Here is a 27,992-nt window from a genome sequence, read left to right on the forward strand (position 1 = left end):
CTTGCTGATGATGTTGGCATATCGAAAGGCTCAGTCAATACCATTTTGAAGGATGTTTTGGGCCTCAAGCGCGTCAAATCTCGACTAGTACCGAAAACATTGAATTTTTTGGACTCGTAATTCGTGATCATTTCATCAAAAACTCAACCCATATCGTTCCGCAACCACCGTATTCACCTGATCTGGCACCGTGCGACTTCTGGCTGTTCAGCAGGCTCAAAAGACCGCTCCGGGGACACCGTTTTGACACGATAGAGGAGATTCAAGCCGCAACGAAGACGGAACTGAAGGCCATCCCGGAAAGTGACTACAACCAGTGTTTCGAAAATTGGAAAAAACGTTGGCATAAGTGCATTGTGTCGGGAGGGGATTACTTTGAAGGGGATGAAATTGATTTGGAAGAATAAATAAAGAATTTTCAAAATAAATACAATGTCACCTTATTTTTTGGACACAGTAGTAAATGACTTTTGATTTGGGTTGATTTTCAAATGATTTATTGAAAGTAGCAGTAAAATAAAACAAAAAGCGAACGGGAATTTCGTACAAAATGTTGCACAATAGGAAAAATATATTGCTCTCAAGTCAGCTCAAGTTAAAACTTAAACGTTTATACTTCACGGGTAGAGTTGAATATAAGTGAGTAGAAATGCAGCATAAATACACTGTCGTCCTGATGAGGGAATCTGCCTTCGTTGTCAAACCGAGTACGTAAACAAACAATATTTCTAATTTGTTGTTGCTGTTATTGCTGTTGTTATGGCTGGCGTAGTCAGTGCTGTTGTTATTGTTGTTGTTGCTATAAGAGGTGGTGGTTTAATGTATGTTGTTGTTGTTTGTGTTGTTCTCATTGTTGTTGTTGATGATGGTTTGTGGTTGTTGTTTCTGTGGTTAGTGGGATCGGTACGGTTGTTGTTGTTGGTTTTGTTGTTATTGTTGTAGTTGTGGTGTGGTTTTATTTATGTTGTTGTTGTATTTGTTATTAGCATTGCTCTTGTTGATGATATTTCGTAGTTGTTGTTGTTGTTGTTGTTGTGGTTGGTGTTATCGGTGTGGTTGCTCTTGATGATGTGTTTTTTGTTGTCTTTGTTGATGTTTTATGGTTATTTTGATGTTGATTTTTCGGTGTGGTTGTTGTTGTATTTATTGTGTTTTTTTGTTGGGAATGATGCTCGAAAATTCTATCAACAAGTCAAGCGTCTGACAGAAGGTTTCAAGACCGGAGCATCAGCCTGCAGAGATAAAAACGGAAATCTGGTTATGGATACGCAGTCCACACTGGGTATATGGGGGGCCACACTTCTGCAATTTACTTGCTGGAGATGACGCACACAATTCCGCCCCTGTAGAAGATGACCCGATACCACCAATCGACGATAATTTGGACGTTCCACCACCTAGTCATGACGAAGTCAGAGTTGCCATTCAGCGGCTCAAGAACAACAAAGCGGATGGCGCTGACGGCTTGCCCGCTAAATTGTTCAAGACTGGCGGCGATAGGGAGCATGCATCAGCTCATCTGCAAAATATGGCTAGCATGCCCGACGATTTGAATCTTAGTGTTCTTTGTCCTGTACTGAAGAAGGGTGACCCGACGATCTGCACCAACTACCGGGGCATCAGTCTTCTAACCATCGCTTAAAGGTTCTGTCTAGCGTCCTATGTGGAAGACTTAAGCCGTTTGCCAACACACTGATCGGGCCTTATCAGTGCGGCTTCAGACGTGGTAAGTCCACCATAGACTAGATTTTCACATGACGCCAAATCCTGGAAGAGACCCATGAAAAGCAAGTCGACACCCATCATCTCTTTGTTGACTATAAAGCTGCGTTCGATAGCCCGATAAGGGATTGCCTGTACGCCACCATGTCTGAGTTCGGTATAACAGCGAAGCTCATACGGCTTTGCAAAATGACGTTGAGCAACTCAACCAGCTCCGTCAAGGTAGGAAATAACCTCTCCGAGCCATTCAATACCGTTCGAAGTTTCAGACAAGGCGATCAACTGTCATGCAACCTCTTCAATTTCGTGATGGAAGGGGTGCTCCGAAAAGCAGGTGTTCATCGTAATGGCACTATTTTCTACAAATGTGTCCAGCTCCTTGCGTACGCCGATGACATTGACATTATCGGACGCTGTAAGCGAGATGTCACCGCTGCGTTTTCGGCTATCGAAAAGGAATCATCACGAATGGGTCTGGCGGTGAACGAGGGTAAAACGAAGTATATGCTGTCTACAACGCGGAACACAAGGCGTGTAGGAACGCACATCATTGCGAACAACTATACCTTCGAAGTTGTGCCTGAATTTATTTACCTTGGCACCGCCGTGAACAGCAACAACGATATCAGCCTGGAGATCAAACGGAGAATCACTGTTGCTAATAGGTGTTACTATGGGCTATGTAAGCAATTGAGTAGTCGAGCCTTCTCTCGCATGACCAAACTGACACTTTACAAGACGCTCATCATACAGGTGTTGCTTTATGGCTTATTGCTTTCGCCATCCAACGCCTGCGTTGGCTAGGGCATTTCGTGCGTGTGGATGAAGAAGCTCCAGCAAAGAAGGTGTTCGAGGGCGAAGTCCAAGGGAGCCGACGCAGAGGAAGACCATGGCTCCGTTGGAAAGACCAGGTGAAGGAAACCCTATGCTCGCTTGGTGTACAGAATTGTAGAAGGCGCGCGCGGAGCAGGTCGTATCCCTGTGACCATTTTATTTCGCAAATAAAAGTTGTACCTCAAGGGAATTTCACTTTAGGAAGATACAGAAGATTTACAAGGTGGCCTTTAGTTGTGGAGCCAGCATTGGTGTTATTGTGAAAAATTTAAAGAGAAAAGGAAAACTTTTTAAAAAGGAGGTGAGCTTTTTTATTTCTGAGAAAAAAAAAATACACAAATGCAAAAAACAAAATATATAAAAAGGGAAGTTAGGTTCAACTGCATTTGGCACTCGCTGCTATTTTAGTATATTCCGATATAACAATTAGCGATGAAGAGAAAATCTTTGGATCATTTGGCGCCAACCAAACAGCCGTGCCACTATCCTAAATGCCAATTTACACAGGGTAACATTTGGAAGGTAAATATTTTATTGGTAGGAGAAGGACGGATGCAGAAAAGAGAGGGGATTTTGTGTCCCGTATTGGCTCTGACAACGAAGACAAACATCAGAACGCGGCTTAGGAAATACAGGATGACTTTTGCTAGTAAAGTCGGTACGATTTAAAAAACTTTACTCAACTCAATTTTGAGGTAAGTATTTATTTATGAAGTATTTTTAATTTAATTTTTTTTATTCAAGTACAAAAATGTTAAAAAAATAAATGTAAAAAAAATATTTTTTTTTGGCCAATCCAGTTTGCCGTCTTCATTGAAATATTTAAAAAATTGTTTACGATCGGTTTTCGCATGTAGACGAAAACAATGTTGCCAGTGTCTCTCTTCCAGATGTCGCTGTGTGTAAATCGACACTAAGCAGCTTTCATAGATAAGACATTATTATGTGCGAGTATGGGAGAAATCGTTTATTAAAAATTGTATATGGATGATATTGAATAATACAAAATATAAGATTTACAACCACCTGCTCGACAAGGCAAGCGCAGTGGCCTCAGTGGGTGGGCAACGAGAGGAAAAAATGGGATGCCGGGGATTTAGGAATAACAAGGGATCTTCATCTTTGCATGCTGATTGGATGGCCCCCAATTTCGCCGTAAAGCGGATAGATGGCTAGCCAATCCCCATATGGAGCTTCCCTCTTAGTTCGTGTTGAGTTGGTCCCCATTATTTAGGGGACCAACCACTACTTAAGTCTCATACCCGCCGCAAGGAGACCAACATTTATCATATTAGTAGAAAACTTCGCTCACTACCTTTCTTCCCAAAAATTCTTAAGTACTTGTGAAAACACCCTTTATTTCAAAGTATGCTTATTAATTGAGTAATTATCTCTGTTTTGATTTTCATTAATATACCAACAACAAACACTGACATCTCACCGGCTTGTTAATATCATAATTTAAAACTATTATTAATTGCAATAGTGACAGCGTAAATTAGCTAAATGCATTCCAGTCATTTAAGCACTGACTAAATTATATCTATGAAATAATATACTTTCACATACATACACACACATACACAAATTGTTTTGCTTATATGTACATACAAACATGTATGTAATAGTAGGAATTTATTCATATAATCCATTATATATTATCTTCCAACCAATTCAAGTGTTGCGCCACATCCACATACACCACATATTCGTTCAAATTACATTGGCCACGTTTGGTCTGTCCGAACGACACAATGCCACGCAACATCCAACGATTGTTGCGGTTCAATATCAAGCCGCTACCCGAATCGCCCAAACAAGGTCCAACGCCATTGCGATTGCCCGCGCAAAATGTTCGATTGCTCACTAGCTTGGAGAAGACCGCAGACGAACGTAGGCAGTCCACTTCGCTCACAATTTCCACATCCGCTTTCTTGGCTATCGGTGAGACCAGTTGGCCATTCTCATTCGAGCCCCAACCAGCTACAGTGCCCGATAGGCCGACCACACGTGAGATTTGCGTTGATTCCGTCCACAGGCAAATGGGTCGAATAAAATCGTTGAAGCTGTGCGAAGTGAAGCAAAGAAAGAGAAGGAGATGTTTTTAAAAAAAATAAAATAAATAATTTTTGCAAGTTAAAAATGTGCACTTATAAATCCCACTATTGAAGTATTGGATAATTATTATATTTATGTTAAATTTACAGTGCAACAGCACCAAAACTACTAAATGAGTTTTTAAAAAAACTAAGTAAAAATTTATTTCTTCAATGCCTGTCTAAAACACGAATGACAAACGATCAGACGGAATTCGAAATGGCAAACACAAACGACGTCAGAAGGCTACGGGGTCCGGCACTCGAAGTGCAACCAATTAAAAAGGCCATAAATTTAGTTTGGAAAATTACTTTTATTCAATTCAAAGCAAAAAAAAATGTGTGAAAATAATACAAAATTAGAAAGCAATTTACTTTTGCTCGATATGACCACCTTTTGCCTTGACTATGACCTTCGCACCGACCTCTCCATCCGCAAACTGTGTTTTGAGGGTTGTGCTAGGGCTATCTTTCCGAGCAGACAAGACTGGAAAGAGGGGAGAGTCGGCACGGGTAAAGGTACCTCTGTTTTCACTGACGGCTAACATTTCGGTCTCCTTTAAACTGCCGGAAACAAGCAGCGTTTTTTAAGCAGAGGTCTTTGCTGTTGGGAGGGAGACAGAAATATTTTTTCCGATAGTAAAGCTGCGATCAAGGCACTGTCGTCGCCGTATTGCAGCTCTTTTCTGGTGAACTCCTGTAAGGAGAAACTCAAACATCTCGATCGAGCAGGAAACATATCCTTACCTGGGTTCCTGGGCACAGGAATATAGAGGGAAATGAAATTGCCGATGATCTTGCCAGGAAGGGGTAAGCCGAATCGGTTCCAGCTGTCCCTTTCTCAGACATCGGTGTCCCCTTGGCCGTTGTTAAAGGAAAGCTACACAATTTCTTTCTAAAAAAAGCACAAGACGGATGGAGGTCTGTCTCATCGTGTGCTATTTCGAAATCACTATGGCCTCAATATGACAGAAACAGAACGTTTAAGGTGATGGGAATCCCCCGCCATTGAATTTCCAAACTCATTGCGGTGTTCACTGCTCACTGAGTGAGCAGTACGCATGCGGAGAAGCTTGGAATTCCGTACAACCCCTATTGCAGAAGCTGTGGGGATCCTGCAGAGAAAGAGACTGTTGAACATCCGGTTTTGGCGGCTAGGCGCTTGAGATTCCTTAGCGTGCCCTTCGGGGGTGACTTGAAGATATTCTCCAGCCTAGATCCCTTTTCTCTCCTCCACTACATCAATAGCACTGGATGGCTATAGAAGGTTTTCTCTTCCCATAACTTTTCTTTGCGCAGGTAATGGTCCACATTATGGTATCAAAACGGCACGTAAGTGCTACTTGAAGTACACCTGGGGTACTCTTGCCATTTGACCTACCTACCTATGGCCTTGAGACGGTCCAGAAACGAATTGTGTGCCCGAATGTGTGGTATTTTGGCCCACTTGCGAACAATCGCTTTTTTCAGCGCCTCGAGACTGGTGAATCTTTTAGTTCGGAATTTGCTCTCCAAAATGGCTCAAAGAGAATAATCAATCGGATTCGCTTATGGAGAATTTCAGAGCCATTGTGTGCACGTTATGAAGTTCGGAACTTTTTTTTTTTAGCCCTCCTTGCTTCACTCGAGCTTTGTGAGGCGGTGTCGAGTCCTGTTGAAACGTCCATGGGCTGCCACCGAAATTTTTGTCTGCCCACAGCCTCAAAGCAATCTCTAGAATACCTTCCCGATAATATTTCGCATTCACCATGACGCCAGGCTCGATGAAAACGATTATTGAGCGCCCATCTGCGGTTACAGCGGCCCAAACCATTACCTATGGTGGGTGGTGCTTCCTGGTGGCCAATCGATGACTTAAATTTTCGTTCGGTTAATTAAACCCTATCGTTTTTGGAGTTTACACATTGCTCAATTCGATAAATTTTCTCGTCAGGAAACGCAATGTTCGGAAATTGACCGCTTTCGGCCAAGCGAGGCAACTCTTTCGCTCTCTCAAGTCTGACTTGTTGCTGCTTTGGTGTGAGATCATGTGCCTTTTGGATCTTGTAATTCTTGACTTTTAGATCGTTTTTCAGTATGCGGCGGATGCTCCGATCAGATATTTTCAGTTCTTTTGCCATTTGATTGGGGATTTCGTCGGAGATTTCGCTTAAGCCGCTTCTTCACTTTTTGAACCCTTTCACGTGACGTTGTAGTCTTTTGATGACCTCCTCCATTACCTTTCGCGATTCTACCAGCGTCATTGTAACGAGTAATGGTGCAATAAATAAAAACTTTATTTAATTTAAGGTGCGCGAGCTCACGAAAAATCGCTGGTTGTAATTTTCCAGCCAAATATAATGCAATCACACTTCTACGTTTGAAATCCATTACTGATTTTCTATTTTTTTTTTTTTTTGCCGAGAGCAAAGTCTTTTCGCGCGCCTGTAAACAATACTTTGGTCTCTCATTGAGCCAACTAACAGGCAGCTGATGGCATAAATATCCATTTAATTAAAAAGACAGTGCCAGCCTCCTTGGTTCACATGCGAGCTTAAGAGATTTAAGAATAAGCGTAACAAATTCTTCAAAAAGTTCAAAATAAACAAAAAAGAGGATGTTTTTGCAATGTACATATCAGCTTAAAAAAATTTAATTGTTTAAATAAATTTCTATGTAATAAGTAATAACATTTTAAGTGCGGAAAACAATATTCAATCCAGTCCGAAGTTTTTAAAGTGAAACTTTTTAGGCGTCGATGGACGAGCGAGAATGGAGAGTAAAATTTCAAGGCCATGCAACGTTTTGGGCATTTTCGTTCCATGAAAGAGAAAAAATATGTAACGTAGAGGAAAAGAAGAGAGAGAGCTATACCTTAAATATATCTTAGATACACTTTAGGCTATTTTCCTGAGTTTTTCCTGGGGCTTGCTAATTTCTAGTGAGAAATAACACTGCCTACTTTTTGGAGCTTGTTTGTTGGTGCAAACTTGTAGAAAATATATTTTTGATGCCTACTTTTTGGCGTTATATTTCCTTAGTGCCTACTGTTTGGGGCGTTTTTTGGTTCCAATTTTTTTGGCTTTTTTGTTGCCAATTTTTGGCGCTTATTTCGGTTTCTTGGCAAGTGCTTGTGCGTACTTTAAAGTGCTATCCATTCCGGCGTCGGATTTATTGGTACTGTCTTGCGGTAATTTGTGCCGTTGCTGCGGTCGTGGAATCGCCGCATTTGTGCGTGTGATAAATGCTCGGAGTAGTGCCCGTTGTTGCCACGGTTTGTGTCCGGCGTTTACTGATAATGGTCAACCCTTCTCTGTTTTTTGTAAATTTTCTCTATTTGTATTCTCTGCAAATGTTGTGAATTTATTTAGATATATATTCTTTCTCTCTCTCTCTCTCTCTCTTTCTCTCTCTCTCTCTCTCTCATTCTCTCTCGGGTCTCTCCTTCTTTCTTTGTCTGCCTTGAAAGTTTATCTTCTATTATGTGTACTACGCTACACGCACTTTTTTTGGCAATACATCAATTCAAAGAAATCTAGTTCTAGTGTTTCATCTGCAGTTCTTTTGCATGATAAATTGGCATCTTCTGAAGTAGTAAAACTATTCGCTGATTTTTTTAAAGCAAATTTTGTAAGTGATGAAACTGGCCACATTGGGTCAGTCCTGTGGATGCTACCTCGTCTCTTACCTTTGGGTGATTAAACCTGTCATTGAAAGATGTTGAGAAGTATATTTTAGCCCTAAAACCCTCAACAAAAATGGATGCTGATGATCTCTCAGTTACGCTTTGCAAACATTATTCAACTCTTGCTTTGCCTCTCAAATTAATTTTCAACGAATCGTTAGCCTCTGGTGTGTTTATCGACGACTGGCAAATGACAATTGTCACTCCAATTTTTAAAAGTGGTAAAAAAATGACGTCAGCAATTACAGACCAATCTCAAAGCTCTCGTGAGTAACTAAATTATTTCAAAATATTTTCAAAAAAACTAAAAAAAATATATAATATATATTTTGCAACCAAAAGTATCGTATCACCATGCCAGCATGGCCTTGTGGCAACTCTACAGTTTACAATTTTCACTGAACACTGCAGCTTTTTCAGCAGGGCAACAAATGAATTGTAACTATACTGACGTTTCAAAGGCGTTCGATAACGTATCGCATCCACGTTTATTAGATAAACTTTTATTTCAGGGCTTTCACTCAGTTTTTCTAGATTGGCTGCGATCTTCTTTATGTAATAGACGTTGTGTAGTGTCTATTGATGGTGCCTTGTTTGTTCCTTTTTCTGCGTTCTCTGGTGTATCTCAGGGTAGTATATTAGGTTCCTTGCTTTTTGTTTTATTTATCAATGATATTCGTAGTGGTTTTTCTTTTGCCAATTTCCTTCTTTATGCAGATGATATAAAAATATATTCTATTATTTCAAACTTGGCGGATTTACACAAAGTGCAAGGGGCAATTAAAACCACTCCAGTACTTGGAAGAATACTCAACTGACCAACAATTGACATTGCGGCTGACGGTCTAGCATCTAGATTTGCCGCAAGACTTAACGTAACGGATGAATTTACCTGTAAAATATTCGGACATAGCTCAATAGGTGTGAGTTGTTGGACCAATATGGACTATATGACTCCGAAATACAGTTGGGTGAAGAGATTTCGAACAACATTAGAAAAAATGGGTGGGAAAGAGGCATGAAACCTAGCCCCAATACGCTTAATATATTTACTGAGGGCTCGAAAATGATGGACGAAGTAGATGCAGGCATTTATTGCGCAGAGCTGGACATCAGGCGGCCAATTAAGCTCCCTGTCCATTGCAGTATTTTTCAAGCAGAAGTCTTTGCGGTAGGAAAGGCTGCAGAAATAGCATTCGCAAAGGCATCAAGTTACTACAAAATAAATAAATACGTTGACAGAGAAGTTTCATAATATGAAATATCATCTAAAAACGTTCTTCGGACCAGGTAAGCCATAGAGAGGCTAGCCGTAGACAGACGGTATTATACATCTATTGGGTACCCGGATATTAGGGCATTGCAGGAAACGAAATTGTGGATGAGATTGCCAAGACCGCTACTTACATACAATTCGAACAAGAAAAAGCTTCTCCATTCTTGGCTTTAAAAGAAGGATTAGCTTGAGCTTTTTAGACCCTTATACTTTTAAGTTACTTTTACAGCATTTGTTCGTTCTACACGAGAATCTGCCGCGTTTATTTGAGGACCTTACCACTAATTCTCTATTGACAGAATTCAAAGCATGCAAAAAATCTTCCTTAAGGGGGTATTCTAGTCTAGAGGCCCGAAGTTCGAGCATTTTTTGATGGTGAGTAAAAAAAAAACCATTGATATTTTAACTATCCATTTTTTTATCATTTGTTTATTTATATATTAAGAGCATTCAAAATGAATTAAAAAAAAAAAAACAAAAAAAATTTCATGGAATTATGCGTCCTTGCAGTGGAAGGGGAAAACAAAAGGCAGTGTCCTCGTCGGTACGATTTCTACCCTTGTGGCCATTTGAAAAAAAAGATGACAAATTCTTAAATAATATGAATGTCATTATCGTATGACGCAGAAAAAAAGACGGAAAAATTTCTTTTTCATAAAATGGCGACTACTCAAAAATTCAGATCGATTTTTCCCTAATTTTTAAGCTTCTTGAATTGTTTACACATATTTTCGTGCGTCATGCGATAGAGATATATTTAAAGAATATTCATGATAAACTTCAAGCAAATCGCTTGATTAGAACTTGAGATATCGTGCCGACCGTATCGAAAGAAGTAGTTTCGAGAAAAACACGTTTGAAGCTCGCCGTCCGCTCAAACCGGTCTAGCTGTCGCGTCACTAAAATAGTTTTAACTTCGAAAATAATTCGAATTTTGAAAAATTTTTTTAGAGAGATATTTTTGAATGCTTAAACTATCGAATTTTGAAAAAAAAATTTCGATTTTTTCAAATTTCTAGACTAGAATACCCCCTTAAGTATTTCCCGCTCTTCCCTGAATTTCTCCGATTCTATACCGTCATATGAATCTCACTTACTTTTAATTAATCGCAATTGTTCGTAAATTTATCAAAAATAAACCAAAATTATTGTGAATGAATTTCATGGAATCGGAGTTGAATATCTCCAAAACATCGATATATCACATTTTGACTAATCATTTGGGCTTACGAAAGGTTTGCGCACGTTTTATTTCGCACAAGTTAACTAAGGAACAAAAACTGCTCAGAATTCAGCATTCGAAAAACCTTATTAAAGAGGCGAGAAAAGGCGAGAACTTCCTCTGCAACATTGTAACTGGTGATGAAACGTGGTTGGTTTCCAAAATGAACCACAAACTAAGCGTCAAAGTGCCGCATGGAATGCCCCAGACGAGCCACCACCCAAAAAATCGCGTTTGCAGGAGTCAAAAATCAAGTCGATGCTCATTTATTTTTACGATTCTAAGGGAATTGTCCACAAGGCGTTCATGCCAATGGGCCAAACCGTAAGTGCAATTTTCTATCTTTGCGTTTTGAAGCATTTGTTGCGTCGCCTTCGTCGAATTCGCCCTGAATACCGCGAAGGAGGAAGCTGGCGCTTGTTGCATGATAATGCACCATCTCATCGATCCACTCTTGGGACTGTTTTTTTGACTGGAAATCGCATTTTAACCATCAATCTCGCACCGTATTCGCCTGATGTGGCTGCCTGTGACTTCTACCTATTCGGGAAATTGCATTTGGTCATGAAAGGAAAACGTTTTGCGTCCGTAGAGGCCATCCAAAAGGCTTGTACCGACATCCTAAAAGACATTCCGGTCCGTTCGAAAAGGTTTTAGCTCGCGAGTATCGAGGCCAGAGAGGACTATTTTGAATAAATAAACTTGAAGTTATCAGAACAAAGCTCTTGTGGTTTCTATGTTAGCTCAGTCTCATTTATTTTGGACTTCACCTTGTATAACGCTGCTACATACAACCGTTATGCGAAACAAATTAAAATACTCTTGAGCACAAGTGGGCGGGTATACAAATTCCGCTTAGAAATTTTATATGAAATATATGAAATAACATCATATGAAACGAAATGAGTTGAATAGAAAGAAACGAAATGGAATGGGTTGAAAGAAAGTGAAATGGTATGAACTGGTTAGAATTGGCCTGGAATGGAATGGATTTCATTGGAATAAGTTAAAATTAATGATAACGATAATTAAAAGAACCAAACCACAAATGTGTAAGGATTTCTTTCACTGCCAACCCTTAATCTTAATATTACCTCAATTCATATCCCCGAACTACGTGAAAGGAAAATGTTTCGCAAACCCTGCACTCACCTGCCAATCGGTGTCATACGCAACACTGCTATATCCGCATCTGGCAAATTTTTATAATCCGGATGGGCAATCAGACGTTCAACATCACGCGTTAAAAACCCATCCTCACTGAAACTCTCCAAATTGGTGCGACCAAGAAAGAGCACGAATTGCGTGGCTGCCAAGCTATGAAAACAATGAGCGGCTGAGACAACAGTGCGCGCCGACACCAATGTACCACCACAAATATATGACAAACTGTGCACTGACTCCTTGCGGTAGACAGCAGCCATCCAAGGGAATTGGCCGCGTACCAACTCACTTCCACCGTGCAAGAATGGACGAACGACAGTACCTTCAGTGCCACAAGTAAAACTGGTATTTTGCTGTACGCGTTGGGTGAGGAAGATATTAGAGAATTTCGGTGGTGAAGCGGCGGCTGAATGCTGTGCAGGTGCTGCTGATGCTACTGAAGTGGATGTCGGAATGGGACGTGGTGCCGGCTTAGGCGTAGGTGCGGGTGCAGGTGCTGGTGGCGCAGGCGCTGGCGTAGCCACTTGTGGTCGCAAACTTCCGCTGTAGGCATTCACGATGTAGGTGAGTTGAAACCAGCTGCTGGGCGGTGCATCTGCAATAAAAATTTCAAATATAAATTAGGTTGCGGGCTGTGTGCAATTTTTGTGTTCTTGTATTCTTGTTTTTTTTTTTTGTTTCCTTTTTTTTTTGAAATTCACATACACTCTGGTCCCGAACAAATCTCATTGCCATTGATGCTGAGTTTTGTTAGTCGCGGTGGATTTTTTGGATTGGGAAAATGCACGCGAAATAATGCCGGCACACTCGTCACTTGCAGTTGTCCGTCCGGATATGGCGTGATTGTGCCGTAGTAATTCTGGGAAGTGCAAATTATTAACATTTCACAAATCTACATACATACATTCTTGTATATGCCAAGCAGCTACTTACAGAGGTTAATAAGTTGTGTTGAGATAATGTCACTTTAATTTCGGTGCGTCCTCTTTCCAAACGATCCAATTTTATTTGGCCGAAGTAGTCATTGCCCTCGCGCACGTAGCTGAATTGTTGTTCACAAGGCGACGCGACCGGCGATTGAGCAGTGGAGAAGCGGGGCAGTAATAAAAGACTTAGCAGCAGATACGACTGCATGACTGCGTTTATGGTTGTTCACTGGTGGTTTTAAATGCAATTTTATACGAACGCTGTATTGTGGCGCTGATAAGAATAAATAAGACAGCTTCGGAACTGGTGCTGGGTAGAAATTTCGTAAATAATTTTATAAAAATTTTGATTATATTTTCTTTTAAATTTAAATTTTTTTTTAATTATTATATTTCATTCCTTTAATTGTGTAACAAATAATATTTAAATTGTTATATTGCTGTAATTTTAACGATATTTTAGTGGAATTATTTGCGTGAAAAAGTGAAGTTACTTGGAAGCATTGCTTTTTGGCACGCCTACCGTAGATAACACTCCTTTTGTTTACTTTTCTGTTTTTATATTTTTTCCAATATTCTTCTTATGCATTTATTGATTCCTTCCACGGCTTGGTTCACTTTATAAACACTAACGGTTTTGTTTACGTTTTTTTTATTTATCATTACAACCCAACTGCATTCATTCTATTTTTATCTTATGCGTACTTTGCATTAACCGGCACGCAACTCATCCAACTACGAGCCCGAACCCGACCAGCCACTGACAGCGATTGTGAACTCTTTGCTTGACTGCAACAGGTTGAAGTGCTCACTTAAGCCGGCAGCTGCAAGTAGGTAAACAAGTTGGAGCTCAAGTGCCATTAGGTGCTCCCTACAAGGTGCATTCCAAAGTGAACGGAACTTTTTATAAAATAATAACAACAAAAAATACTTATCTTTTTTGGCAAATGCGATGCATTTCAGAGCGTCTCCATGGCAAAGTGGTACAAGTGTCTTGGAAATTTTCGTAAAAGTTTCGGAAAATTGGCTTGAGTATAATAAGAAGCTGTAAAGTAAAAAAATTTACTTAACAAAAAACAAAATCTCAGCTATCAATAAAAAAATAAGTAAAAAAATCGGAGCTGGACTATTTTGTCCAATTCTGGTTAAAGGTTTTTAAAGTGATAAATCTTCGGTTCTTTTTAACGTTTTCATAATTTTTTTAGATACATTCTTGTTTTCGATAAAACTATTTAAAAAAAAAATCAGATTTGAAATACTTTTTATAACTTTTTTTAGAAACTTGTTTTCTTTTAAATATACTTTTTAATCCTTTCGACCCCAACGCACAGTGCGGCCGATTCCCGAAAAGCTGGCCAAAACTCAAAAAATTAAGTAATTGATTCAAAATTTCTTACTCGGGGGTTGTCGGGGTCGCTGATTACGAATTTGATCTTAAAATTTTGAAAATCCACCCCCTTCCACCCCTATTGGCCACCCCCTCACGTGAAATAGCGTATATTCTAGAACATAATCAAGATGCATGTAAATTTATATGTTTTCGGGGTCGCTGATTACGAATTTAATCTTAAAATTTGTATAGAAACCTACGTTACTTTTACAAGCAGATCCCCTCTTGAAAGTATAGGCTTTCACTATTGTCTCTCATTCTCTCTTCGTATTTATTTCTTGTGCACAAAAAATAGCATAAAAGCCAAGGTAGCAAGTGGTAGCAGCTGAATCTTGTTTTATTCAGTAACCATTACTTTTTTGAGTAACATTTAATAGGTTTCAAAGCAGCATATGACGGCGTTGTATTACTATACAGTTTAAAAACTCAAATTTTATAAAAAAAATTGCAAAAAATGTATCTACGTATTGCTGCAGCTAAAAATTTTGTGTCGAGGTATTGATATGTACTAAAGATTTCTCGTATTTTACTAACCTTCCGAAGATGATTCCATTTGGTTTTGTTCAATTTACTCCATTACAAAATCTTTCAAATGTGTACAACTTTCACTATTCATCGACAGTAATACGATGCTCAAACGAAGGCCACGTTGCGACTGAAAATACAGAGGATACTTAGGGTACAGGACGTTGCTATGAACGGTTTTCACTACTCAAGGCATTAGTGTAGCCAACCCAAAGACAAAAAAACTCTATCTAGAAACTTTTTTTTCGACTTTTGGCCAGCTTTTTGGGAATCGGCCGCACTGTGCAACGTTGCCTGTGAGAAACTTCGGCAGTTTAACAGCTTTCCGTAAGCGTTCGTTTTGTTTGTGTCTGTTCGTTATAAATGATAACGGTACTTTTCTGTATCTACTCAAAATATGAGCAAAAAAATATCAATTGTAGATCATTTAGCAAAGTTATCTTGAATAAATAGCAAGTGCAGCGCAGAAAATATTGTTGTGATATTCAAAAGAGTTTTTAAAGTGGGTGACTAACTTTTATAATAATGCGAAATTATAAAAAGTTTATACGCCATGTTTTTTAGCAAAGATTTAGCTTAATGAAACTGAATTTATATTTGATTAGTTAAAAATATCAACCAGGTGAGTAATTTTCAAGGTTGCAATGTTGCTGTGGGCAACCTTCGGCTAGTGTGGTCATAAATATTTTAGTACCTAATTATGAGACCGAAAGAGAAAGGATTGCCCGATGACGATATTGAGACGATTGTTAACTTTCATTGGGCTGCCTCTTCTGACGATGAAAGTGATGGCGAGATGGATGACATTTCTGCAGTGCTAGAGAAGAATTTGGAAGGGATCGTGCAAAGAGGGGAAACTATAGAGGTTGACCTTCTCGAAAATATGATTGCAGAAGAATGTGAGCTGAAATCTTGTGTGGCTGATAATTGCTTTGAAAAAGTTGACCCCAAGAAAATAAAGTGGAGAAAAAGTCCATTTATACCTTCGGACACCAGTTGGGAAGAAAATACTTTGAAGGTTGACGATGTGATGACGCCAGTAGAATATTTCTGCCCTTTTTTTAATATCCAAGTTTTTAATTTGATCACACAACAAACAGATTTGTATGCGCTGCAAGAACACGGCATTGAGCCCAAATTCACTGTTGAAGATATTAAAATTGCCTTAACTCAAAATGGCATTGTCAAAAGATTTAAATCTTACCGCTATAACAGATTCAATGCCGCGCGGAAAGTTTGAAAAAATAAAACAATGTTTACATTTCAACAATAATACAAGCAATCCAAAAAAGGCGATTTGAACTAATGACAAGTTGTACAAAATACGTCCTTTACTAGACACTCTGAAAGAAAATTTTGGAAAGCTACCCCAGGAAGAACATCAAAGCATTGATGAACAAATCATTGTGTTCAAAGGTCATAAATGTGATAATGAACATTTTAGTTTAAATTTTTGTTACAAATCGATCGTCATTTAAACAATACAACCCTGCTGAGCCTCATAAATGGGGTCTGAAAATGTTTACGCGTGCTGTAACCTCTGGATTAGTGTACGACTTTACGTTGGATGTTGGTAAAGGTTCCTGTCCCACTTATGGATTGGGCCTATCTTCGGGTACAGTTTTATATTTGGCAAAAGGTCTTCCTAAGGACAAACCTTTTAAGCTTTATTTCGATAATTAGTTTACGTCAGTAAGCCTTCTGATCTCGCTGAAAGAAATGGGCATATTTGCAACAGGAACTGTACGTGAAAACCATTTAAGCAATTCCAGCTACTTTCAGATACTGAGTTAAAAAGTCGTGGAAGGGGATTTTTCGATACGAAATGTGAAATCAACAATAATATTGTATGCGTCAATTGGTTTGGCAATAAGCCCGTTCAACTTATATCCTCGTGTGAAAGCAATGAACCTGTTGGTATATGCAAACGTTGGAATCCAGGACCCGCGATTGTCCTGGCAAAAGCATATTCCTCTAATAAAATTTCAACTAGAAAATTCTCATGAGTTGCTTACTGCCACTATTTCGCTCGGAAAAAGGAAAGACCGACCATCGTATGTTGAAAAAGCTAGCTCGATAGTATCCCTGGGCTCCCCATCAAGCAGCGTGTCTTCCCTACAGTCGAAAAACTACAGGCTCCAACCGAATCCTTCAGTCTCACAGCGTTGCGATAAAATGGAGCATTGGGTAGTATTTAGTGAAAAGGGATGTTGCAGATTGTGCAAGACAGGAACCCCAATGTCCAAATGCCTTAAATGCAAGTCCATCTTTGCTGTAATAACAATAAACACTGTTTTTTGTCTTATCATACCTAGTTTTTTTAAATAAATAAAAATCATTAAAAGTTGTTCGAATGAAAAAATTAGTTTATTTTGTATAGCACGATTGCCCAAAGTTGCTCACAAGCAACTTTCCGTAGCGCTCAAACCGTGGGGCATACGACTCAAAATTTTGGGCAATTGCTTCTTAACCAAATACAAAAGGATTAAAATTAAAAAAAAAATTCGTTCCACGGGAAAAAAGTTGGGGACAATTTTTTTTAGGTTTTTATACATTTTTATAATTTTTGAGATACAGTTTTTTTCGATGAAATCTATTTAGAAGAAATCCAAATATCAAATTTCAAATGAAATATCATGCATTTTTAAACCTTTTTTTTGAAATTTTTGTTTTTTTATTTTGAGAAATTTACTTTTTAAAATTTTTTGTTACAAATTTTTCACTTTTTTTTCGTAAATCTACTTAAAAAAAACTAAATCTCAACTATCACTGAAAAAAAAATTAAAAATATCTGATCTGGGGTATTTTTCAAAAATTTTGGATAGAGTTTTTTAAGGTGCTACTTTACGCAAAACCTATTTAAAATTTCAAATACCTTTTATAACTTAAAAAAAAAATAATGTGTTTTGAAAAATCTACTTAATAAATTTTTTTCAATCTATTTTTTAATTTCAAATGTAATTTTGTGTTAAAAGTTTTTCATAATTTTTTTTTATAAAAGTTACTTATAAAAAAGCAGAACTCAAATTTCAAAATTAAATTTCACTTCATGACTTTCATTATAACTTTTCATTTTTTGTTTTTTTTTTTTTGAAAAATCAATCTTTTTTTTTTAATCTCAAATGTAATTTTGTGTTAAAAGTTTTTCATAATTTTTTTTCATAAAACTACTTTTAAAGAACCGGATCTCAAGTTTCCAAATTTAGTTTAATTTCAGAACTTTCATCATAATTTGTTACGGCTTTTTTTTTAGAAAAAATTGCTTTTGCAAAATCTACAAATTTTTTAAAACTTGAAAAGTAATTTTGTGTTAAAAATTTGTTGATAAAACTATTTTTTAGCTACTCTTTTATTTACCCAGAACTTGGGAATTCTATTATGAAACTTTGAATTATTACTGCGCGTAATCTCAACTGTCAATGGAAAGAAAAAGTAAGAAAATCCGAATTGGGCTCTTTTTCAAAAATTTTGGTATAGCGTTTTTATAGTGAAATATCTTAAGTTCTTTTCAACATTTGCGTAATTCATTTGATACATTTTTGTTTTTGATAAAATCTACTTTTGAAACAAACTGAAATTTCACATTTGAAGTGAAATATCAATTTTTTTTATATATTACAATAACTTTTTTCAGAAACATTTTTTTTGAAAGTTCTACTTTTCACGATTTTCCTTTTAAATTCAAATGTAGTTTTGTGTTAAAAGTTTGTCATAATTTTTCTTGATAAAATCTACTTAAAAAAAATCTGAACTGCCAATGAAGAAACTAAGTAAAAAATCTGAGTTAGGCTATTCCGCAAAAAATTTATTAGAATTTTATTTAGTGCACATTAGTATTTTCATTATATTTGTTTTAATAAATTTTTGAAACTTTCATTCAAAATTACATTCGATATAGAAAAAAAAAGATTTTTGTAAAAAATCCTAGGTTTTCCTTATTATTTTCATAACTTTTTTTAGATACATTGGTTTTAATGAAATGTACTTAAAAAATTCTAATTTAAAATTTGAGTAATATCATAACCTTTTAATAATTTTTTTAGAACAAAATTTAAAAGTAGATTATTAAAAAAAAAAATGGTTTTTTTTCGAGTAAAAAAATTTTAAAGTAGATTTTTCAAAAAAAAAAAAAGTTTTTTTTTAAGTAAATCCTGCAAAATTATCAAGAAGTATATTTAAAAACAAATTTTTTAAAGAGATTTTTCAAAACAAAAAAAATTGTTTTAAGTAGATTTTTGAAAAAAAAAAATTTGTTTTCTTAATTTCAAATTTCAAAAGTAGATTTGTGCTAAAAATATTTCTGATAAACTACAATATTTTTTTGTTATTTTTGAAAAACTTATAAAAACTTTATTTTCAAAAAGTTTTGGGAATCCCACTATGAAACTTTCAAGATTACTGAGTGCATTCTCAACCATCAATGAAAAAAATGTACATCAGAAAGCTCTACAAAAAATTTAAAAAAATACGTTTTCCATTGCGCTGTTGATTTGGTCTTATGGGATCAGTTTAAGGTGAAATATGGAGTATTTACCAGAAAAATCTCAAAAAATTGATAATACTTCCTATACGTTTTTGGGGTTGAGCTCGGTTTCGTTGTTCATTCTTGAGTAGTTTCTATATGGAAAAAATTTCGATTTTTTTATTTTTTTTATTTTATATATATATAAAGATTTGTGGTATTGCGTTAATGAGAAAAAAATAAGTAAGTAAACTAAGTAAGCTGAATTTTACTTTCGTTTAATCCAAGCGCACAAAACCCAAGTTCTCACATTTGTTGGATAGCATCAAAAGGCTTGCCAAAAAATGGAGGAGAGGCGCTGCCAAGCAGCTAGCAATGAATGGCTGTCCCCATTATATTTATGTATATAAGCAAATATATCTCGTATGAACAGAGCCTAATATAAATTGCATGTGCGCAAATTCTTAGTATGTACGTCAAAAGTAATTTCTTCCAACAGTGTAAAAATGCATTTCTCAGCTAATCACGCCCCTCCACTTGCCAAATCTCAAGCATACTCTAATTTTCGTTTATTCAAACCTCATTTCCTTTTCATCCAATCAATCTTGTGAAATATGGCGCGCGACCTTTCAAGGCGAAGTTTTCAGAAAATTACAAACACACAAAGCTATGCAAAAATTGTCGCAACATAATTGAATTTCGTTTAACAATAATTTAAAATCGCTTCTTTTACAAAGACGCAAAATGCTCCATTGGCGCTGCCTGAAAATATACGCAGCGCGGAGCAACGCGCAGTCATGCAAAGCGCCACTTTGCCACACAGCAGTTGGGCACCTCGCTTACGTTCACCTGTGTGGGCTGGTACACGCATTTCTATGTAAATATTTGTGTATGTCAAGTTAGGGGTATCAACGCCACCTGCATTTGAAGTAAACGTAAATTGATTTCTCTTTATTGTTGTTGTTCATTTCCATTTGAAGCTTTTACGCGATTTATGAGTATGTGTATTTGTATATTGGCAGTCAATAGTATCGCTGAAAATGTGGATATCACATACATACACACATACAAGTGTGCCGTTGCGGCGCGGCATCTCGAGCTGGCCTTTAAGTCGACTTTATGCGTGTCAAAATGTCTGACATTATACTTGCATTCATACTTATTTATTGTGTATGTGTGTGAGTACTGATTTATTGTATGAAATTGGGAATAATTGAAGTTTTGTGCATGTATGTGTGAAAGATTATGTTTGTATTAGCCTGAATTGAATGGAATTGGGTTCATTGTATATTACTTGATCCAATTCGACACATCTTTCACAATATTTCCGGCCAATTTGGAATGTTATTAAAAATACGAGTATTCTACATTACTGAGCAAAACCTATGCAACTTTTTCTGCTAAGTCATAAAATTGAATTTCTTTTTTAAACTCAAATATACTCACAAATGTCAGCCTTCATCAGACTTCTTACCTTGAGAGAATACGATCTGAATTCACTTATGCTCAAAAAAGTACCGGGAATTGTTCACTAAAACGCAAAATAATGTTTAATCATCAAAATTTAATTTGTTGCCTTCAAAATAGGCTCCATTCGAAGCAAAGCACATACGCCCGCGATTAGTTCAAAGCACTCTTTAAACGCGATTAAGAGATCTTCTCCAGCTCCTTCAGCAAATTCTCCTTAATGGCCTCTATCGACTCAAAGCAGCGTCCGCGAAGTGGCAATTTAAGTTTTGGGAAAACGAAAAAGTCACACGGGGCTACATCCGGTGGTTGTTCGATGATATTTGTCGAGTTTTTGGTCAAAAAAGTGTTCAAAATATGAGCCTTGTTAGACGGTGCGTTATCATGGTGCAAGATCCATGAGTTTTCTTTCTTTGGACTGTTTTCTCTCAAGTGTCGTATAGCTGCCAAATAATATTCGTTATTTATTGTAGAACCATTTGCAATGACTTTAGAGTGCACAATACCTTGATAATCAAAGAAAACGCAAAGCACGACTTTCCCTTTTTATCGACTTTGACGTGGTGTTTTGGGTTTTGGCTCATGTGAATAGCGCCATTCAGCTGCCAGTCAACTAAGTTTGCATGTCACACTCATACACCCACGTCTCATCACCTGGTATGATGTGCTGGATAAACTTTGGATCCGAATTCATTTGCTCTTCAGCCACTTTCTTCCGATGAATTTTTTGAAAGAAATTCAACTCTCTTGGAACGAGTTGAGCAGTCACACGTCTCATGCCCAATTGATGGTGTAAAATGTTGCGAATTGATTCGTGAAACACGCTCAGGTCACGAGCTACCTTCCTCATACTTAAATAATGGTTTGCCAGCACCATTTCCTTGACTCTGTTGACGGCTTCCTTTTCATCCGTTGAGAACGTTGATAGGCGACCAGATCGGGGAAAATCTTCCACGATTTCTCGGCCCTCTGCAAAAGCCTTATACCACTCATAGACCCGTGTTTTTGATAAAGCACACTCGTCATGGGCTTTCTGCAACATTTTCAATGATTCGGCACACGAACTCCCATTGAAAACACAAAATGTAACACAAATACTTTGTTCGATATTTTTATCCATAGTGAAAATCGTAGAGCACACCTGTGGTTGACTGATATAATTCAATGCCGAAAACAAGCCAATTGACAGATGACGCTCAAACTCTGCGATGCTATAGCGGATAGTTCTACCAACATTCCAGCAAAAAAAAATTAGATATCTGTGTAATGCGCGCTTTTTAAATGAACAATTGCCGATATTTTTTTTTTTTTGCGCCGTCTTGTGTAATTAAATTCATTACAAATGACCTAAATAATAGGCAACTAGGAAGACTTTGGCTGTGCCTAGCAGTTAAAGTCTTTGTTAAAGCTAGCTAAGCCTTTTTAGTAGCGTTATGTTAAAAGAAAAACGATTCCTTTGCCTTTTTTATTTGACTATTTATTCTCAAATGTTTGTACAAGACTGCCTAATTACTTGCTGTGTGACATATTTATGCATAACAACGATGAACGGATTCCAAGGAATAACAGAAATAAAAAAATGATAATTACATAAATTTCTATGTACCGGCACAACATAGTGATACATACCATAAGAAAAATATGTATGTGCACACATCTGTATGTACGTACATATGTGCTTGTATGCTAATGTTCATTTGCAGGTGCATTAGGCAGACCATCCGCGGCTCCGAACATCCTCCCCCCCGTTGAAAGGTCACGGCTTTCAACAGAATCCTTTACCGGGAGAACACACAGTTTGTTTACGGCTCGACGCTTTATGCCACTAGATGTTCGCAAAAGTGCCACTCGTACGACACCATCTGCTCCAGGGATAACTTCAATTACTCGTGCTAGAGGCCACTTCAAGGGCGGTGAATTTTCTTCCTTTATGCACACGACATCATTGACTTGAATATTGGCTTGAGGCGTAAGCCATTTTGCGCGTTGCTGGAGAAGAGTGAGATACTCTTGAGTCCACCGCCTCCAAAAGACTTGTTGTATATATGTTACACGTTGCCATCGATCAAGTCGCGAGTAATTTAGCGCCGTGAGATCCGGTTCAGGAAGAGCTGTCAGAGGACCACCAATCAAAAAATGCCCTGGTGTTAGGACATCCAAATCCTCTGGATTTTCTGAAAGAGGGGTAAGAGGACGCGAATTAATCACTGCAGAGATTTCACATACCAATGTACGCAATTCATTAAACCCAAGAGTTGATGAGCTAGCGGAAAAATAGAAATGTTTGCTTTTGCTTTTGTAGCGAAGCATATGAACACGCTAACATAACATTTTTGTGGCGATTTGTTGCGCACTTCAGGCTTGTAATAAAACGGGCCGCAGTAATCCGCACCGGTGACTATGAAGGGCCGCGAAGCCTGAATGCGTTCCTTGGGCAGATCAGCCATTATGTGCTCGACGAGTTTCGGTCTTGATTTGAGGCAGATAATGCATTTTTGTAGAACGCGAGCTGTTGTTTTCCTGCCACCTATTGGCCAAAACTGCATACGAATAAAGGCGAGTAAAGCTTTAGGACCTGCATGGTGATGCTTACGATGAAAATAGGTGATTATTGCGTACGTCAGTGGATGATCCTTCGGTAGAATGCATGGATGGCGCGATGAAAAGCTAAGCATCGAATTTTTTAATCGTCCACCGACTCTAATAATTCCGAAGTCATCAAGGAATGGCGATAACGCTGCTCGAATTAGGGACGCATTTATTGGCTTGCAATACAGTGTACTCCGGCCACAATTGCGCTCTTTGTACTATGCGAATAAGAAGTTGAGTTCAATGATGAATGTCTTCAGCCTTAAGTTGCGATGACCTTGGCGATTTTTTGATGTTAATAAATTTGCTGACATACCCAAAAATTCGCTGCATTGTTCTGAATGAGTTAATGTATTTGAAAGAAAGGGAAATGTCTTTATGGTTATTTGCAGAAAGCAAAACCCTTTGTCGAATTTCGGGAAGTTTTGGTTGTGGTGAGCACATGCGTGGCCAGTTGCCCTCCGCTTCTAGCAAAAAGGGTGGGCCGTGCATCCAAAGTTTCGATCCTAGAAGTTCCCGGGGTGTAGCTCCCTTCGATAAAATGTCAGCCGGGTTCATTGCTGTAGGAACATAGTGCCATTGCATACCCTCTGTCAGTTGATGTATGGTGGAAACCCGATTGGCGACAAAAACGTTAAACCTTGACGGTTCTTCTCGCAGCCACGAAAGGACAGTGGAGGAATCTGACCAACAATGAAATGAACAATTAAAAAGTTTCATTTTTGTAAACTCACCCATTAGCTGTGCGAGCAATGTTGCTGCACAGAGTTCCAGCTTGGGTATGGGGACGGTCTTTAGTGGAGAGACACGGGCCTTTGAACATAATAGGTGAACTTGTATGTTGTTGTCCTTGGTTGATCGCGTGTAAACACAAGTCCCATAAGCTTCAAGGCTTGCATCGCAAAATGCATGGATTTCTCTAATAGCTTCAGACTGAAAAACGTAACGAGGAAATGATAAATACAGCATGTCAGCAAATCCAGTGCAAAAAGCAGACCAAGCAGTGTCTAACGATTGTGGCAGACTCTCATCCTACTCGAGCTTATCTCTCCACATTCGTTGCAGAAGAATCTTCGCCTTGGTCAGTGTGGGCCCCATTAGTCCAAGGGGATCGTAACACCGAGCTAGTGTAGACAAAGCAGAGCGTTTGGAGTTTTTTCCAAATTCTCTTTGTGGTACAAATGAAAATAGCAATTAGTCCTTGTGCGGGTCTCAGACAAGCCCCAGTGCTTTGGTGATGTCACTGCCATCGTCAAACTTAAGAAACTTTTCCTTGTCTACGTCAGGAATATCACGAAGGATCTCAGGACTATTAGAGCACCATTTGCGTAACTTGAAGCTTCCTCGGGTAAGAAGGCTAGTTGTTTGCAGTTTAATGTTGAGTACTTCTGCCATTGAATCGCCCCCAGTTATCAGGTCATCTACATAGAAGTCGCGAAGTACCGCTTCTGCTCCAATGGGATAAGTCGCGGATTCGTCTGCTGCGAGTTGGTGCATGGCTCGGATGGCTAGAAACGCTGCAGGCTTAGTTCCATACGTCACCATGTCGAGCTTGTGGTTGCGAAAGTCTCCTTGTGGAAATTCTCGCCACAAAATACATTGGAGCATGTTGTCCGGTGAAGTGACGCGAACACACCTATACATCTTACAGATGTCTGCAGTAAGAGCTATAGGAAAAGTAGGAAATCTAATAAGAATATGAAAAAGCTTCGGTTGAATAGTTGGGCCTGCCATGAGTAGGTCATTTAACGAAAAACCTGAGGTAGTGGTTGCAGATCCATCAAAAACCACCCTCAATTTTGTTGTACTACTGTCATCCTTGATAACGCAATGATGTGGCAGGAAGTACTTGCATTGTTCTACAACCTCATTGGAAACCAGCGACATGTGGTTGAGGTCCAGATATTCCTTAATAAACCTACTGTATTCTGCCTTTAGATCAGGGTTACGGGCGAATTTTCGTTCCAGACCTTGAAAGCGTTGACGAGCTTGTAAATAGGAGTCTCCTAGGAGATCCATGCTGCGTTTTATGGGCAGACGAACAGAGTATTCACCTGATGGCAATCGAAAATAATTTCCCTGGAAGTGGGCTTCGCAGTCAAGATCTTCTTGGGAGGCCTTAGAGATCGGTTCGAAAATATGCTCGATCTCCCAAAAACGACGTACTAAATAGTCCAGCCGAGTGCTGGGAATGAGACCACTGGAGGATTTCTGCCTCACGACGAATGATGACAGGTTTGGAGTTTGTTGCCCACCTCCAGATAGCACCCATCCGAGACGAGTTTTCTGAAGTAGTGGTAAACCAGATCCTAAGCGTATCTGACCCACACAAAGTAGATCGAAGAACAGTCCTGCTCCGATGAGCAGATCAATACGCTGTGGTAAGTTGAACCCAGGATCGGCTAGTGGTATGTTCGACGGAACATTCCACTCGTTGGTGCTCACGGAGCAGCCAGGTTGATTGTCGGTGATGGTTTTCACAAGAAGGGCAGTGATGCTTGTTGAAAAATCTGAAATCCGAGACTTAAGTACGAGGTCGAGTGAGTAGCCTTCCGTTGGGAAGTTGGCATCTCCAATTTCAGATACTGTAGCAGAAGCTTTTGTTTTGAATAGCTGAAGTTGATTTGCGAAGCGAGTTGTGACGAAGTGCAACTGGGAACCAGAATCCAAAAGAGCGCGACAGGACACGAAGATTCCAGCACGATTTTTTACAAGAATGACGGCAGTAGCTAGGAGTAGCATCAGAAGGAGACACGGGGGCATTAAGCGAAGCAGATATCGATGCAGTCATAGCACTGGATCGAATTGTGGCCACCGATGAAGCATCGGCTTGACTATCGGTTAACGAAGCAGTTGACCGGTTAAAATGCAGGAGCGTGTGGTGTTTCGACTGACAGGTGCGGCACGATCCGGATTTGCCCGCATTTGATGGCCAGCCTTGAGGCAGTTAAGACAAAGTGCAAGCTGCTTAACTTCCCCCAGGCGCGAGTTCGGATCTAAATTTGCGAAAAGTTGACAACTATAAATAGCATGCTCGGGTGATCCACAAAATACACAAACACGTGTTGAGCCTTTGGAGGCGACGAAGGTTTTCCTTTGACTAATACTGTCGTTTTTGCTATGCCTTAACGCCTGACCAGTCTGTGCTTGAACAGCATGCTCAACATTCTCAAGCATTCGGCAGCGCCTTTCCAAGAATGCAGTCAATTGATCCCAGGATGGCAGCTCGCTGATCGAGAGGTTTCCTCCCATTTAGCCTGCGTCGTTTTGTCAAGTTTCTGGAGAATCATTTGTACGATGATGCAGTCTGCAATTTTCTCGTTAGATGTGAGCGACTGTAATGCACGAATTTGTGAAGTGACCTTGTCTGTCAGCTTTCGGAGCATGCCTACGTTTGAATCCACCTTGCTCAGCCCAAATATCTCCCTGACGTGTGCCTGAAATATAAGACGTTTGTTATCGAAACGCTTCTGCAAAAGTTCTAAAGCAGTTTTATAATTATCATTGCTTATTTCCAGTGAGCGCATGGTGTCGAGGGCAGCGCCACTCAAACAGGAACACAAATGTTGTAGTTTGTCGATGTTTGTGAGGTCGCTGTCCTTGTCGATAATTGACGTGAACATCGAATAGAAATTTGTCCACTCAGTGTAGGCCCCACAAAATTTAGGCAGCGTTAATAATGGTAGACGTGAACTATTGGCGTTCACGACGATTGATTGGGCTTCACTGGAGTTCATCCTGAACGTGGAGCAATGTTGAGAGGCAGCGTACTTGCTGTGTGACATATTTATGCATAACAACGAAGAACGGATTCCAAGGAATAACAGAAATAAAAAACATGATAATTACATAAATTTCTATGTACCGGCACAACATAGTGATACATTAGAAAAATATGTATGTGCACACATCTGTATGTACGTACATATGTGCTTGTATGCTAATGTTCATTTGCAGGTGCATTAGGGCAGACCATCCGCGGCTCCGAAGAGTCTTAATGTCTTTAAAGATTGAATTCGCAAGAATCGCTTATGTCAGAGAAATTGAAACTCGATGAAGAAGTCATTGTAAATTGTTTTTATGACAGAATTTGTGCTAAAAATCTCTTATAAACACCATAACCCTTATTACGTATCAAGATGCATCTATTAAAGGATGTCAGTACAAAACGAAATGGTTCTAGCTTTAACTTCATATTGGGTCCTCAATGTACCTATTCCATAACCACAATTTCATTTGCCTGAAACCAATCCTCATGTGTTTGGATTATTATCTTGCTTCTAGACTTATTTTATTGGGAATTCCTCTGTGCAATACGAGAACATACCATTCTGCATTATTTCCAGTTTTCAGTAGATGTTTACGTACAGTCATGTCAGAAACATTGAAGTTCACCTCTTTTCTAATTTTTATAGCTGACTTCATGGGACTGTCTTTGGAGCACCTTACAGTTCTGTGATTGTCTTGCGCGAAAACTTTTCATTTTGCTCCTCTTTTTTCTTTGTTTGCATTTGAAATCATTTTTGCTGAACATGAAAGAATATTTTGTATTTCTGTGTAAGATCTTCCATCTGCGCTTCATTTTTAAATCTGCTTTCGTTGTCAAAACATAAAAAATATATTGGGTTGGAGAAAAAGTAATGTCGTATTTTGTC

At 38.6% G+C, this 27,992-nt stretch overlaps 3 protein-coding genes across 3 annotated transcripts; all 3 read right to left on the reverse strand.

The window, feature by feature from the left end:
* Positions 1-4,148: 4,148 nt before the first annotated feature.
* On the reverse strand, positions 4,149-13,118 carry LOC129253434 (serine protease gd-like). The gene is made up of 4 exons (XM_054891804.1): positions 12,912-13,118; positions 12,684-12,837; positions 11,967-12,573; positions 4,149-4,622 (listed from the first exon to the last, which is right to left on the reverse strand). The coding sequence occupies exons 1-4, from the start codon at positions 13,110-13,112 to the stop codon at positions 4,208-4,210; spliced, it is 1,377 nt and encodes a 458-aa protein (XP_054747779.1). The 5' UTR covers positions 13,113-13,118; the 3' UTR covers positions 4,149-4,207.
* An 11,431-nt stretch (positions 13,119-24,549) lies between these two features.
* Positions 24,550-26,514, reverse strand: LOC129238251 (uncharacterized). Its single transcript, XM_054873294.1, has 3 exons — positions 26,184-26,514; positions 25,095-26,066; positions 24,550-25,004 (listed from the first exon to the last, which is right to left on the reverse strand). The coding sequence occupies exons 1-3, from the start codon at positions 26,512-26,514 to the stop codon at positions 24,550-24,552; spliced, it is 1,758 nt and encodes a 585-aa protein (XP_054729269.1).
* A 26-nt stretch (positions 26,515-26,540) lies between these two features.
* LOC129238263 (uncharacterized) lies at positions 26,541-27,074 on the reverse strand. Its single transcript, XM_054873305.1, has one exon. The coding sequence runs from the start codon at positions 27,072-27,074 to the stop codon at positions 26,541-26,543; it is 534 nt and encodes a 177-aa protein (XP_054729280.1).
* Between the last annotated feature and the right edge of the window lie 918 nt (positions 27,075-27,992).

This window comes from Anastrepha obliqua, chromosome 1 (genome assembly GCF_027943255.1).
Source record: "Anastrepha obliqua isolate idAnaObli1 chromosome 1, idAnaObli1_1.0, whole genome shotgun sequence".
Lineage (NCBI taxonomy): Eukaryota > Metazoa > Arthropoda > Insecta > Diptera > Tephritidae > Anastrepha > Anastrepha obliqua.